Source organism: Pimephales promelas, chromosome 7 (assembly GCF_988280905.1).
Source record: "Pimephales promelas chromosome 7, fPimPro1.hap1.1, whole genome shotgun sequence".
In the NCBI taxonomy this organism is placed as follows: domain Eukaryota; kingdom Metazoa; phylum Chordata; class Actinopteri; order Cypriniformes; family Leuciscidae; genus Pimephales; species Pimephales promelas.
Window position 1 is genome coordinate 34,203,242 of NC_142775.1, and position 15,766 is coordinate 34,219,007.

The 15,766-nt window shown below is 44.7% G+C and overlaps 1 protein-coding gene across 7 annotated transcripts in view; it reads right to left on the minus strand.

Annotated features, from left to right (window-relative positions):
* Window positions 1–8,146: 8,146 nt before the first annotated feature.
* Window positions 8,147–15,766, minus strand: part of znf385b (zinc finger protein 385B) — a 139,097-nt gene continuing 131,477 nt past the window's right edge. For all 7 annotated transcript variants that reach the window (XM_039683454.2, XM_039683452.2, XM_039683453.2 and 4 more), the window contains 3 exons: window positions 11,579–11,763; window positions 11,216–11,317; window positions 8,147–9,266 (listed from right to left, as the gene is read on the minus strand). In XM_039683454.2, coding sequence (XP_039539388.2) covers window positions 9,054–9,266; window positions 11,216–11,317; window positions 11,579–11,763 — 500 coding nt within the window. In that variant the 3' untranslated portion in view covers window positions 8,147–9,053. The remainder of the gene's footprint in view (window positions 9,267–11,215; window positions 11,318–11,578; window positions 11,764–15,766) is intronic.

The window sequence follows — 15,766 nt, forward strand, 5'->3', positions numbered from 1 at the left end:
CGCTAAACAGTTTTTAGAGATAAAACTCTTTACATTCGATTATCATGAAAACAAATCTCAGAGAACGGTCGACTATGTACCGATGTTTTATTAGACCAAAGGTTCATTGTTCGCCGGAGTTCTCCTTTAAGTACTATGTACTTTTATTGAAACAAATAATTTGATACAATGGACTTATTTTGTACATACATGTTATATTTTTAAAGTACCAGCATGTAATTACATATGTACACTTTAACCTACCCTTAAACCTACCCATACCACCTCACCTGTCCCTAACCTTACCTAGATCACACCTCAATAGCAGCAAAAAGTGTTTTACAATACAACATGAGCACAAGTACATTGTACTTATTTTCGAATGTAATTACATAGTACTTAAAGCCACTTAATATGAAGTGGGACCTTTTTTTTTGGAAATGGTCTACTGGAATACTAGCTGGTTTATTGCATAACAGCATAAAAAGTATACAACTTATTTTACTACCAATATACATTTTCTAAGCACTTATACAACTGAGGCGTTGACTGATGTTTATTAGTAAAGAAGAGCCCATGTGAAAATGTTAAACTGTCTTACTGCAGCAAGTGACAGTGAGCTTGATTTACACTAACAGTCTTTCAGTCAGTAGGCCTACTTTAGTTAGCGGACAACTTGGCCAGAGAGGAGCTGAATCCAGAGAGGAGCTGAATACAAGCAGTTTTAAGTTGTGTAGGCTTTTATTTTTGGGACGAGGGACACCTTACAGTGGAGAAAATCTTCCAAGGACCCCCTGCACCCCCATCGTGCTTTGCCTTGAGAAACTGCCTTTATATCAAAGTGCTGCCGGCCCAATTTATGACCAGCCCATCAAAAATTTTCCCAATGGCCACTTCCTGTCTGACTGGATTCCGCGATTCTGTTCAGGGTTCTAAAATGATTTCGCGGACCCCCTGGCAACGGGACTTTGAGAACCACTGGTGTGGGCTGTGTGCTTATAAGCGGAGAAGAAATGTGAGTGTGAAACCAGCCTGAGGATCAGATGTTTACCCATGAATGAATCACAAACAAAATCTCTTTAATATCTCTCTTTTTTTCTCATAAGCAATGAGATTAGATGTTTTCCTGAGAAAAAGATCGTAGTATTCTCACACGTCTCAAACTGCGTTTTGCCAAGCGAATGTTTTAATTAAAGCGTAATGACAGTTATTGTAATTTTGACTTTAAAAGACTGTATAACTAGTTAACAATGAATGAGTTCCCTTACTATACAGGGGAAACTGTAATATATAATATTATATATACTGTATATACATATATATATATATATATATATATATAAAATAAAAAAAAAATAAAAAAAATAATATATATATATATATATATATATATATATATATTATTTTCCATATATACTGTATATATATTTGGAATTCTATTCACAAATAGAATTGTTCTTTCAGTTAATTAATTCAGTTTGACACAAACACCCTGAAGATAAATGTGCACATACAAGCTCAGGAATCAATTCTAGAGTGTAAATATTGTAATAAAAAGGTAATTGCTATTGACTTTGTCAGACAGTCGTTTATTTGGGTTTATTATTGCTGTAACTTTGATTACAGCAATATCAGAGAAGAGTTGTTTTGAGAAGAATGGGCTCTGCGAGGAGTGGGTGAATGTCGCCATGGTCTCTTCAATTCTACAATAGCTTTTTGTCTTTTTTTTTTTTTTTAAAGGTTTTTCATCTTTTTTTTTCCTGTAGGCATAAAGGTACTGCGACTGTTGTTCCCAAAGGAGGGTTTCCTGAAAGGATTAAAGATTAGACGTTTCATCTAAAAACACATTTGCTTGTTAAATGATGTTCTCCATTGACTCATACAGCACTTTTGATGCAGTAGCCAGATCAGTTAAAGTGCCCCAATTATTTGTGTCATTTGCTTATTTTCAAAGTACTCAGAGAGAGTCCAGGTTGAGCTATAGTGAGTCATTTTGGTATAAAAGTGAAGAATAGATTGTTCTAGATGCTTAACAAACACAGTTCTTGTGCTGTCTATGTTTAATCGGTATAAAAAAAGAACAGGAATTATTGTCAGAGGATATGACTACAGTGCCCCCGTTAACTCTAGCCTTATCCGAAAATACATAAAGAGCTGCTGGCAGTGAACTAGTGAAATGTAATACGTGTCCAATGACTGTAAATCCTTCTGATGGACAGTGGGGGATATTTGAGCTGCTAGTGGCTCACGGTTTCCTCTCTTGTGTTTTGAACGGGACAGGAATGAGTATAAATCAGCTGTAGAGATCTTTACATGGAGACAACATTGAGCCTTGGAGACTGAATCTGTGAATAAATGCAGCTTTGTCACTCAGCTCAAATGAAAGGGCAGCTAATCCTCTCTGTTTGCTCAGCATTTCAATAAGAACTGAAATCATTTGTCTGAAAGGATTCCTCGACATCTCCGGTGCATGGCCCTCTCTGACATGTTGCTCATTATGGAGTTTATTTATTGCTTTTAAATATCTTTATCTTAAAATTCTTAAAAAGACATAACACAAATGAGCCAATTGTTGACATACAAAAAGCATACTTGTGTAAAGCAAAGCTCAGATCATTTAGAGAATCTCACGAGAAATATTTGAGATTAAATTATTTGAAATCATTGCCAGGATCAAAGTGTTTACAGAATCATTCGATTTTTCTGACTAATATTTCATGTCACGCCAAAAAAGTTAATATAGACAAATTGTAGACAATGCTCACTAGATTCAAACACAATAAATGCTGTACTAGAATAGTTTTTTAATAATAAGGCGATCAGTGCTTTACTGTTGATTCAGCCATTTTTGAAACGTTTGTCTTCAGAGGTAATTTTAGTTTAGTTATTTTTTATCAAATATAGACGTCAAGCTCCATTTTCAACAAAACTCACCACAGGAACCCATATGATATATGGATACAATAGAACATAATGAAACATACAATTTTAGAGGAATGTATTTTTTTAAATGCATTTTCTTCTTTTTACCCATGAAAACTGAGACTCTTTTAGCCATCTCGAAATATTACCTATGACTTACCTCTCTAAAAGTACTGTACGTGGAATGTCCCACCTTCCGTTTATGAATGCCGAGGGTGGCGTGCTATAGGTCAGTGGGGTGTTCTGTACCCAGTGAACCGGTCATCTTGACGTCACAAAGGATTCAGCGTCTTTAAACTGCTCTCTCTGAGAGCTGGACATCTGTCAGCCAGTGTTTCTTTCAGTCCTAATGAAAAGCAGAGGTGAAGAGCAGTCCCATTATATCAACACTCTTGTTGCAGTTGTCATTGCATACTTAATCACTGGCAAATTATCATGAAAAAATGAAGTCACAATATGGAAGAAATTGTGAGGTGGTGTGAATTAAAATGCCAGAACAAATAAATAGTGATGACACAATGTTCTTGGCATTTACTACCCAAATATCACAATATATGGTATATATAGCTGCACTCACCGGCAACTTTATTTGGTACACCTGTTTAACTGCTCACTTACGCAGATATAGTCATCAGCCAATCACATGGCAGCAACTGTAGACTGTAAAAGTTCTAACTGAGCATCAGAATGAAGAAATGTGATGTTGTTGGTGCCAGATGGGATGGTCTCAGTTTCAGAAACTGCTGATCTACTGATCTACTAAAGAGAATGGTCGGAAAAAAAGAAATTAACCAGTAACCGGCAGTTCTGTGGGCGAAAATGCCTTGTTGATGATAAAACGTCATGTCACAAAGCTCAACTTATTTCTGGTTTCTTGAACATGGTTTCTTATTTTACTCAAATGGCCTCCAGTCTCAAGCTCTCAATCCAATAGAGCACCTTTGGGATGTGGTGGAACGGGTAATTCACATGATGGATGTGCATCATGGATGGTAGATCATTGATCGCATCATGGATGTGCAGCCGACAAATCTGCAGCAACTAAGTGATGCTTTTATGTCAATATGGACCCAAATCTCAGAGAAGTTTTTCCATGACCTTGTGGAATCTTTGCCATGAAGATTTAAGGCAGTTCTGAGGGAGAAAGGGGGTCCTACACAAGCTAGGTGTCCCTAATAAAGTGGCAGTGCTGTGCAAAAGTATGAAACCACTTTTGGCGCTTTCCCACTGCATGGTATGGTATGGTTCGGTTCGGCACGGCATGCTTTGGTGCTTTTCCACTGCATGGTAAGGTACGGCTCGGCTCGGTACGGCTCGCTTTAAATGGTACCACCTCTGTTGAGCTTCCAAGCGTAACGTACCGATCCTAAAATGTGACGTGAACACACTGCAGATCACTGATTGGTCAGTCAGACAGAATCATCACTACCAGAATAATTGTATTTGCGAGACATCAAACCCGCTAGATTTAAATAGCAGGTAACAGCGAACGCTGTAGCACCTGTTTTAAAACTACTTGCTTGACTTGCTTTAAAAAAAAGGAAGAAAGAAAACTTCCAAAAAAATAAATGGCTGAATTGTGGTCAGTGGATGAAGTGCAGACGTTTCTCTGGTTGTTTGCCGGTAGAGGAGCGGATAAACTACAGTATAACGGTCAGACTATAATCCCACCCACTTTGAAGGGGTACTAACTGCAGTGGAAAAGCAAACCGAGCTAAAGCAAACCGTGCCGTGCTGTGCCGAGCCAAACCACGCAGTAGAAAAGCGAAGCGAGCCGAACCGTGCCGTGCCGAACCGTACTGAGCTGTACCAAATCGTACCGCACAGTGGAAAAGCGAAGCGCACTGAACCGAACCGTACTGAGCCGTACCGAGTCGTACCTCGCAGTTGAAAAGCGAAGCGAGCCGAACTGTGCCGGGCCGAACCAAATCGTACTGACCAGTACCAAATCGTACCGCGCAGTGGAAAAGCGAAGCGCGCTGAACCAAACCGTACTGAGCCGTACCGAGTCATACCGCGCAGTGGAAAAGCGAAGCGAGCCGAACTGTGCCGGGCTGAACCGAACCGTACTGAGCTGTACCAAATCGTACCGCGCAGTGGAAAAGCGAAGCGCACTGAACCGAACCGTACTGAGCCGTACCGAGTCGTACCTCGCAGTTGAAAAGCGAAGCGAGCCGAACTGTGCCGGGCCGAACCAAACCGTACTGACCTGTACCAAATCGTACCGCGCAGTGGAAAAGCGAAGCGCGCTGAACCAAACCGTACTGAGCCGCACTGAGTCGCACCGCGCAGTTGAAAAGCGAAGCGAGCCGAACTGTGCCGGGCCGAACCGTACTGAGCTGTACCAAATCGTACTGCGCAGTGGAAAAGCGAAGCGAAGTGAGCCGAACCATGCCGCGCTGAACCAAACTGAGCCGTACCGAGTCGTACCACGCAGTGGAAAAGCGAAGCGAGCCGAACTGTGCCGGGCCGAACCAAACCGTACTGACCTGTACCAAATCGTACCGCGCAGTGGAAAAGCGAAGCGCGCTGAACCAAACCGTACTGAGCCGTACCGAGTCGTACCGCGCAGTTGAAAAGCGAAGCGAGCCGAACTGTGCCCGGCCGAACCAAACCGTACTGACCTGTACCAAATCGTACCGCGCAGTGGAAAAGCGAAGCGCGCTGAACCAAACCGTACTGAGCCGCACTGAGTCGCACCGCGCAGTTGAAAAGCGAAGCAAGCCGAACTGTGCCGGGCCGAACCGTACTGAGCTGTACCAAATCGTACTGCGCAGTGGAAAAGCGAAGCGAAGTGAGCCGAACCATGCCGCGCTGAACCAAACTGAGCCGTACCGAGTCGTACCACGCAGTGGAAAAGCGAAGCGAGCCGAACTGTGCCGGGCTGAACCGAACCGTACTGAGCTGTACCAAATCGTACCGCACAGTGGAAAAGCGAAGCGCACTGAACCGAACCGTACTGAGCCGTACCGAGTCGTAACGCGCAGTGGAAAAGCGAAGCGCGCTGAACCAAACCGTACTGAGCCGCACTGAGTCGCACCGCGCAGTTGAAAAGCGAAGCGAGCCGAACTGTGCCGGGCTGAACCGTACTGAGCTGTACCAAATCATACTGCGCAGTGGAAAAGCGAAGCGCGCTGAACCAAACCGTACTGAGCCGTACCGAGTCGTACCGCACAGTGGAAAAGCGAAGCGAGCCGAACTGTGCCGGGCTGAACCGAACCGTACTGAGCTGTACCAAATCGTACCGCGCAGTGGAAAAGCGAAGCGCGCTGAACCGAACCGTACTGAGCCGTACCGAGTCGTACCGCGCAGTTGAAAAGCGAAGCGAGCCGAACTGTGCCGGGCCGAACCAAACCGTACTGACCTGTACCAAATCGTACCGCGCAGTGGAAAAGCGAAGCGCGCTGAACCAAACCGTACTGAGCCGCACTGAGTCGCACCGCGCAGTTGAAAAGCGAAGCGAGCCGAACTGTGCCGGGCCGAACCAAACCGTACTGAGCTGTACCAAATCGTACTGCGCAGTGGAAAAGCGAAGCGCGCTGAACCAAACCGTACTGAGCCGTACCGAGTCGTACCGCACAGTGGAAAAGCGAAGCGAGCCGAACTGTGCCGGGCTGAACCGAACCGTACTGAGCTGTACCAAATCGTACCGCGCAGTGGAAAAGCGAAGCGCGCTGAACCGAACCGTACTGAGCCGTACCGAGTCGTACCGCGCAGTTGAAAAGCGAAGCGAGCCGAACTGTGCCCGGCCGAACCAAACCGTACTGACCTGTACCAAATCGTACCGCGCAGTGGAAAAGCGAAGCGCGCTGAACCAAACCGTACTGAGCCGCACTGAGTCGCACCGCGCAGTTGAAAAGCGAAGCAAGCCGAACTGTGCCGGGCCGAACCGTACTGAGCTGTACCAAATCGTACTGCGCAGTGGAAAAGCGAAGCGAAGTGAGCCGAACCATGCCGCGCTGAACCAAACTGAGCCGTACCGAGTCGTACCACGCAGTGGAAAAGCGAAGCGAGCCGAACTGTGCCGGGCTGAACCGAACCGTACTGAGCTGTACCAAATCGTACCGCACAGTGGAAAAGCGAAGCGCACTGAACCAAACCGTACTGAGCCGTACCGAGTCGTACCTCGCAGTTGAAAAGCGAAGCGAGCCGAACTGTGCCGGGCCGAACCAAACCGTACTGAGCTGTACCAAATCGTACCGCGCAGTGGAAAAGCGAAGCGCGCTGAACCAAACCGTACTGAGCCGCACTGAGTCGCACCGCGCAGTTGAAAAGCGAAGCGGGCTGAACCGTACTGAGCTGTACCAAATCGTACTGCGCAGTGGAAAAGCGAAGCGCGCTGAACCAAACCGTACTGAGCCGCAATGAGTCGCACCGCGCAGTTGAAAAGCGAAGCAAGCCGAACTGTGCCGGGCCGAACCGTACTGAGCTGTACCAAATCGTACTGCGCAGTGGAAAAGCGAAGCGAAGTGAGCCGAACCATGCCGCGCTGAACCAAACTGAGCCGTACCGAGTCGTACCACGCAGTGGAAAAGCGAAGCGTGCTGAACCGAACCGTACTGAGCCGTACCGAGTCATACAGCGCAGTGGAAAAGCGCCATTTGACTGGGATGTTTTTCATTTAAACTGAGAAATAAACAATAAATATAAAAATAGAAATTTGGGATACTTAAAAAATATAATTTAGAAAAAAATAATAATATTAAGGATACTGCACTATAATTAAACAAGTAACTTTCTGAAGTTCATGGACAGTTTTTGCACATATCGATTGCACATATTTGCAATTTTTATTTTATCGTGATGATAAAATAGTTTCAAATGAAAAAAAAAGGATGAAAAAATGGTTAGTAAGAAAGCAAAACAGCAGCATTTTCACATTTGAAGCCCATTATGAAAGGCTCACACTGACACTTTGAATTCTTGATTAACAAAAAATAAATAAATGTGTGTGTATAAATCCTATAGTCAATTAAGTTAAACATTACTTGTAGATCAATTAATCATACTGTGCAAACAGAGAACTGAGATTTGATCATGTTAATATTATTAGCAAATAAGACTTGAATGAGTCATTCATTACAGAGATGAATGCACATGAAAAACCCTGGGGACTATGATAATCTAATAATAAAATTACACAACACTGAACTGAAGGATTTAATAACATCCAGCAAACAAATCTCCTGCACAAATGAGAAACTTAATAAAAAAAAACACCTGAAAATAAATCAAATGATTCATGTAATATTAATGTGTTTTTTTACTAAACATTTATTAATGAGCAACAAAGATTCATGAAAAGAAATATACAGTATAAATTAATGAAGAAATCATTTAAATATATTATTTTATTGAAAACGTAGTATCTTTATGTACAGCCTCTCGTACATATACTATGGACTTAAAGAATTTTCAGTGAATGGAAACTGTTCTCTCTCGATCTCTAAAAATAAAAGTACCAAATAACATAGCTAGTTCTCCTCCAGCTCGTAAAATACAACTAGTATTGCAGCCTGGAAGGTAAACATTAAATACACAATGGAGAATATCAATATTAATGATCTATACATTATTGCATCATCAGAGAGCTGCAGAGTGCAGTCTCGAGACAAATAAGAATATCACAGAGAGAGAGGAAAGGCCCACGCTTTTCCTATTACGCAAAAGAGAGTTTGAATCGTGATGAAAACAGGCTGACTCTACTTATATGAGGAAAAGAGGAACCCGAACACATGGAAAAGAGAAATGCTGTGTTTCCTGTCAGATGAAAGGATAAGGATAAAGTGGTGAACTGGTGATTGAGCTTATTGACAACACGATACAAGACAGCACACAGGCCAAAAACTGCATCACAGGCTCCCTGACAACATCAAGCCGTTGACTGAACACGTGAGATTTGGGGTTGTTTCTGACAGCGCCTCCAGGCGTGTGATTGTCCGGGGTTGGTTGAGTTGAAAAGGAAGACCATGATAATTCAAGTCTTTCAGGAAGCAGTTCAACACTTTAATTGAAGTGTTTTCAAATGCAAAAGTCCTCACTAAGACGGAATATCCTTCCTGGGTTTAGCGGACGGTTGAGGATAAAGTTTCAATAAACACACCATTGTTTCAAGATCTGAACGTATAGTGCGGCATGGTTCCAGAAACGTCTCAGTAAGGCGCAAATAGGATGGAGCCCGCGGTGTGTCGGATCGGTCCCGGAGCGGCGCGGAGAAAGGAGGCCTGAAGCGAGGCCGTCTGAAAGATGGAGGTGTTGGGACGAGGGTGGAGGGAGATGGACGGGACTGTGGTGGGGGCGAAGGGTGTGTGGAGGAAAGCCTGTGAAATGGGCTTCACCATGTCATTCTGCAGGGCGAGTTTGGCCTGGAAAGGAAAGGAAACAAATAAACGCTGAATCAATTTGGTGACGGAGAAAGAACAGTGTCTGCTTCAATAAAGAAACGAGGACTGCACAGTTAATGGAAAGCACATTGATTATGTGGCCTACTGTGATGTAAATACATATGAAGAGTTCAGATGCAAAAGCCTCTAAATGCCATTTGAAATTTTCTTCTTTAATGATGATTTTTATCAAACTTGTATATTTAAGTTCAGTACTTTCACTTAACTAACAATTAATAGGTAATTATCATTGCCATTTAAGTGAAATTACTGAACTTAAATATACAAGTTTGATAAAAAATCATCATTAAAGAAGAAAATTTCAAATGGCATTTAGAGGCTTTTGCATCTGAACTCTTCATATATACTCTGGTCTGCATGCACCATGTTCATCTGAGGTTTTATGAAATTGTTTTTAGACATGGAATGTAAAAATAGTCAACTATAAGCAGAAATTACAACCTCTTCCTTTAGTTCACCCATCTACAAATAATAATAATCATTTTATTACTAAGTACTATTAATATAATTGATAACTATTATAATACTCCATTTTATAATTGATATACTACTACTACTACTACTAATAATAATGCTAATTAAGTTGAATACTTTATGAATAATAAAATAACAAAAGAAGAGTTATTGAAGGTGTTATTATTATTATTTAACACTTTAAATATAATGATAAAAATATAATAATATTGTTGTTATAATTATCACTGATAATAATAATATAAAATATGTTTATACTTTACTGGTAATAATAATACTTTGTTATTTTAATACTTTATTTTTATTTTAATACTTTAAAAATTACTATTACTATGATTATTCATATATTGATGATGATGATGATGTTATAATAATAGTTTATAATAAAATTTAAAACTAAATAATAGTAATAATAATAATAATAATATTTACTAGTTTACTAAAAATGTTACTGGTAATAATAATAAATATTTTAATTATTTATTGGTTATAATAATAACAATATTTCTTTTTGTTTGTTTAATACTTTACAAATTATTATTACTATTATTATTCATTTATTGATGATGATGATGATATAATAATAGTTAATAATAAAGTTTAATACTAAATAATAGTAATAACAATAATAATAATATTTAATACTTTACTAATAACAATATTGTTATTATTGGTATAATTGTTAGTGGTAATAATAATACATATTTTCATTATTTATTGGTAATAACAATAACAATATTTCTTTTTGTTAGTTTAATACTTTTCAAATTATTATAATTCCTATTATAATTATTATTATTTAATAATACGTTATTGATGATATAATATGAATAATAATTATTATTATTAAGTTTAATACTTTATGTATAATATTATAATAGTAATAACTACAATTATAATGACGATAATAATATTTTTTCAATACTTAAAAATAATAATATTGTTGTTATAATTACTACTACTACTAATAATAATAATTTAAAATATTTTATGCTTTACTGGAAATAATAATAAAACACAAAATAATAAAAATGTTAGTATTACTACTCTTTTTGTTGTTGTTGTTATTAGTAATAATTAAAATGTTATAGTTCTTTTCTAATGCAAGTCTATAGATTGGATAATTTACAGAAATTGTCCTAAAATATTGTAAAAAAAAAAAAAAAAAAAAATCTTATGTGACATTCTGCAAAGCTAGTCTGAGCTAGCAACTGTAACCAAGGGAGGTGGAGCGAAGGGCCAACTGTACTACAAATAGCATATTTTGCATATAATTTGAAGATGCGAGCATTAAGCCCCTCTGATACATTAGCATCCCAGAGTAGGTATTTGTCAGCCTAGAAAGTGTGGAACAACTCCTCAGAGCACTGACACTTGAGCTGCGAGAAACACTTGATGAAAGCGCTTGATTATGAAGAGTATAAATAATGCATTACTGCCAGAGAGCCGGAGCTGCGCTGCTGCTTGTTGTACGGGCTGTATTTGGGTTTGGTGGGTTTCCCAGCCACTCTGTCCTTATGCCGCCTGCTGGAAATATGCTGTGAAGAAAACAGACATTTGTGACCAAACTTAACACTGAACTGAACCATCAAAAACAGCATAATAGGAAGTACAACTTCATTTTACCCGCATGCAAATTTGGTAAGATCAAGCCACAGAATCACATTACTATTTATAGTGCTTTCATTATTCATCACTGCACACGTTATGTTTTGTTGTAAACTGCATAAGTAATGTGATCACGCCGAATACAGCCAAAGACACATGCTAACAAGAACACATGAAACTGAACCGAATACCTGTTTAAGCTGGATTTCTGAGTTGACGTGGACATCACAGATTTCACAATGAAACGTCTTGTTCTGTAAGCCCGAGCCTTTGTTAAGTTGTGTGGCCTGAACTTTGAGTTTGGACCCGGGTCTGGGGTACGCTTTAATGGGGCCAGCTCCATTTCGTGCCTCCAGCATGGTTTTATGCTTTGAGCCTGGGGAAACAGACAAAGTAGAATGTTTTATTCAGTGCAGCTGTAAGGCTTTCGGCTGCATTGATCGAACGTTGCACAATTTCTAACAATGAATATTTCAATGAAGTCAGATGAGAAATTGACTTAACTCATGCTTATTTTTATGGCCTACAGTTGTGGAATATACGAGTACACAGTGATTTTGTTGAAGGTATGTGTATTTTAAGTTTCCTAAATTTCCTTCACTACTCATTTTGTGATACGCCCCTGTCTCACGACTTGTGAGTATTAAAGAAGTGGTTCACTTAAAAAAAAAAAAAAAAATTGCTGATAATTTACTTTCTTCTGTCGAAAAGAAATTAAGGTTCCCTATCGTAGTCACTTCGAGTTACGTCAGAAGTGACGGAGATTGGGGGTTTCGCATAGAAAGCCAATCCTCTTCGAGTATTAAAACACGAGCCAATGGCATGCAATGCCTTGGGGCTGCGGAAATTTGCATAGCGTACTCCGCCCTACTCCGTGAGTATAAAAGGAGGAAGTGAACGCAACCGCAGTATGTTTTCGCTTCGGAGCCAAGAGAACCTCTTCACTCCTGAAAGCACTGTTCAAGACTCTTCGAGACGAGCGTCCTCTTCAGTGTTGGTGTGACGGCGGTACCCAGCGAGATTCTGCATCGCCTGCGATCTGAGCAGTGGCCTGCCAGACTTTGCGCTTCTCCCTGGTCGCTTCAGCGCTGAAAGAGTGAATTTCCTCCTCTCATTGAAAGAGCTGCACGCGCACGTCTTTTTAAAGACGGTTCGCCCGTGCTCTTCTGGGTGTGATTGATTTCTGTCGTCATCTGATGGTCACGATCGCTGCTTTGTATGCCTGGGCATTTCAGCATGCAGCAGCAGCGTTCGTGGATGACTCATTTTCCTTCTGTGGGAACATGACCATCTCTACACTGAGGTCGAGACTCAATGATCTCACTTGAGTGAGAGTCCCGGTCCCCCCCGCTCGATCGGTTTCCTCCATAGGGGGCCCGTCGACCCGGGGACCTGGTGATTTACGGTGATGGTGTGGGATAAGCCCCGACGATTCCTCGGGCCACACCTCCCGCCTCAGTGCGAGAGCCAGCGAGCGTTAGTTCGATTCAGTCGGTTGCTTCTTCGGTGGCACCGGCTGCTTCGGGCAGCGCTCCAGATGATGATGCGATGTCGATCACAGCATCACTAGGCGGGCTTGACTCCTCGGGAAGTGAGGATGCGGCCGCGTTGCCTCCCTCGGGAGCGTCAGCGCCGCCGTGTCTGATCCCGCGATGATGGCCGTGCTATCTCGGGCGTCCGTGAGCATCGGGTGGGGGTGGAACTCCGCCCCTCCCCGATCTCTCGCGGCTGAATAATTGGTTTTTGGGTAACGCTGCCGCCTTACGGCCACGGCCAACCCCAATTTCCTTTTTTCCCCGAGTTGCATGCGGAACTGACACGCACTAAAAAAAAAAAAAAAAAAAAAAAGCGTGCTTAGTTCCCCGCCCTTCCTCCCCTCGGCGATGCGGCTGTCTGTGGGTACGCTGGGGCTCCCCCGGTCAACCGGCGGTTGCTCTCAGATGCCCCTCCAAAGCCTATGGGTTCTCGTCGTCTATGGCGGCGCGATTCTGTAGAGCGGCGGGACAGGCAGCCTCCGCCCTGCATATGATGAGCACCTACAAAGCTAGCTGCTCAGGAATGTGCACGAGGAGGTGACGGACCAAGCGAGCTGCGAGCCTGTCGCCTACCTTGTCCTTAAACGGGTCACGGAGGCGGTCGCTCGCTCCCTTGGTCAGGTGATGCCCACCGCTGTGGTCCAGGAGCATCATAATGTTCGGCGGTGCGGTCCAGGACTTTGCCCAGCACTTCTCGACCGCCTAGGAGCAGACGAAGGCGGTTTCTCTGCCCCGACGGCCAGCTGCTGCCTCCAACCAGCCGTCGGCTCGGACGCCTCCGCCAGCTCGCCGCCGAGGACGCCCCCCTGCGGCTCCCTTCCCTCCCACGCGGCCCCAGCAGCAGCCTTCAGCCGGTTCGCGTCGCGGAGGAGGCCACAGGTAAGCGTCCCAAGAAAAGAGCCCCCCCTCAGGCCGCGTGCCCCGCTAGATGCCAGGCGAAGCGATGTTCCTGAGGCGGGCCGCTCAGTGATAGTGTCATGGTTTTTCTCAGGAGGCGGTGGCAGGGCCCCTCCTTCCCCGGTGGAGGGCCGGTGGAGAATCTTTTGTTCTAGCTAGCTCCCTGAGCTGGTTGAGGAAAAGCTGACACTGTCATTGAGCACACAGACTGGAATGAGCGCGCACGACGTCCAGTGCGTCGCCCCGTTCATTCCTCTCTGTCTCGGAGGGCGCGGAAGGGTGCGTGTGTCGTCCCCGGGCTACGCCAATCCCTTCCCCCTCTGTCGCCAGACCCCCGGCAGAACAGACCCCCGTGGAACGCTCTGCCTTCCCTGGTCTCTTCTGTCGGGGAGCGGGTTTCGACGGTGCATCCGGACGGGGTAACTCCTGCACGCATGCCGGTCGACCCGCCTCGCTGCCCCTCCGGGGGGACGTCTGTGGTTCGCATGACCCCGTTGGCTCACTTCCTGGAAGCCTGGCTAGCGCTTCCCGGGGTTCCCGCTGGGTCATCAGAACGATCGGATTCGGCTACGCGATTCAGTTCGCACGGTCTCTTCCCCGCTTCAGGGGAGTTCGCTCCACGATGGTTGGTGGCAATGCCCCAGTCTTGAGAGCGGAGATTGCGACCCTGCTGGCGAAGGGTGCAATCGAGACGGTCCCTCCAGCCGAGGTGAGGTCCGGGCTTTACAGCCCCTACTTCATTGTCCCCAAGAAAGACCGGTGGGTTACGACCGATCCTGGACCTGCGCATTTTGAACCGTTCTCTCCATCGACTACCGTTCAAAATGCTCACGGCCAAACGCATTTTCGAATGTGTTCGGTATCAGGATTGGTTTGCAGCGATCGACCTGAAGGACGCGTACTTCCATGTCTCCATTCTCCCTCGACACAGACCGTTTCTTCGGTTTGCCTTCGAGGGCCAGACATACCAGTACGCCGTTCTCCCATTCGGGTTAGCTCTGTCCCCTCGCGTCTTCACGAAGATCGTCGAGGCAGCCCTTGTTCCCCTTCGCGAACACGGGGTTCGCATCCTGAACTATCTCGACGACTGGCTGTTACTAGCACACTCTCGAGCTCAGGTTTGCGAACACAGAGACCTGGTGCTACGGCACCTAGCCCGTCTGGGCCTTCGGGTCAACCGGGAAAAGAGCAAACTTTGCCCCGTGCAGAGGATCTCTTTTCTCGGCATGGAGATAGACTCGGTCGCCATGTCCGCGCAGCTCACGAACGAGCGCGCGCACTCACTGCTGGCTTGTCTTCGACAGTTCGAGGGCAAGAGTGCGGTTCCACTGAAACTATTTCAGAGGCTCCTGGGGCATATGGCATCCGCGGCCGCGGCAACGCCGCTCGGTTTGCTTCATATGAGACCGCTTCAGCTGTGGCTTCGCGATCGAGTCCCGAGGTGGGCATGGCATCGCGGCTCGCTCCGAGTTCCAGTGACTCCGACGTGCCGCCGATCCTTCTTCCCGTGGTCGAACCTCAGCTTTTTACGGACAGGGTCCCTATTCAGCGAGTTTCCAGGCATCTCGTTGTCTCCACGGATGCGTCTACCACGGGGTGGGGTGCCATGTGCAATGGGCATGCAGCCGCCGGTTCCTGGACAGGAGCCCAGCGCCTCATGCACATCAATTGCCTCGAGCTGTTGGCAGTACGGCTCGCCCGGCACCGCTTCCGAGCGTGCTCTAGGGCCAGCATGTGCTTGTCCGCTCAGACAACACTACGGCAGTAGCGTACATCAACCACCAGGGGGGGTCTACGCTCGCGCCGGTTGTCGCAGCTCGCCCGCCACCTCTTGATATGGAGTCAGAAGCACCTGAGGTCCCTTCGTGCAGTTACATTCCTGGAGACCGGAACCGGGCAGCCGCGAGCTGTCCCGGGCCCGTCCCATCTCCGGCGAATGGCGACTCC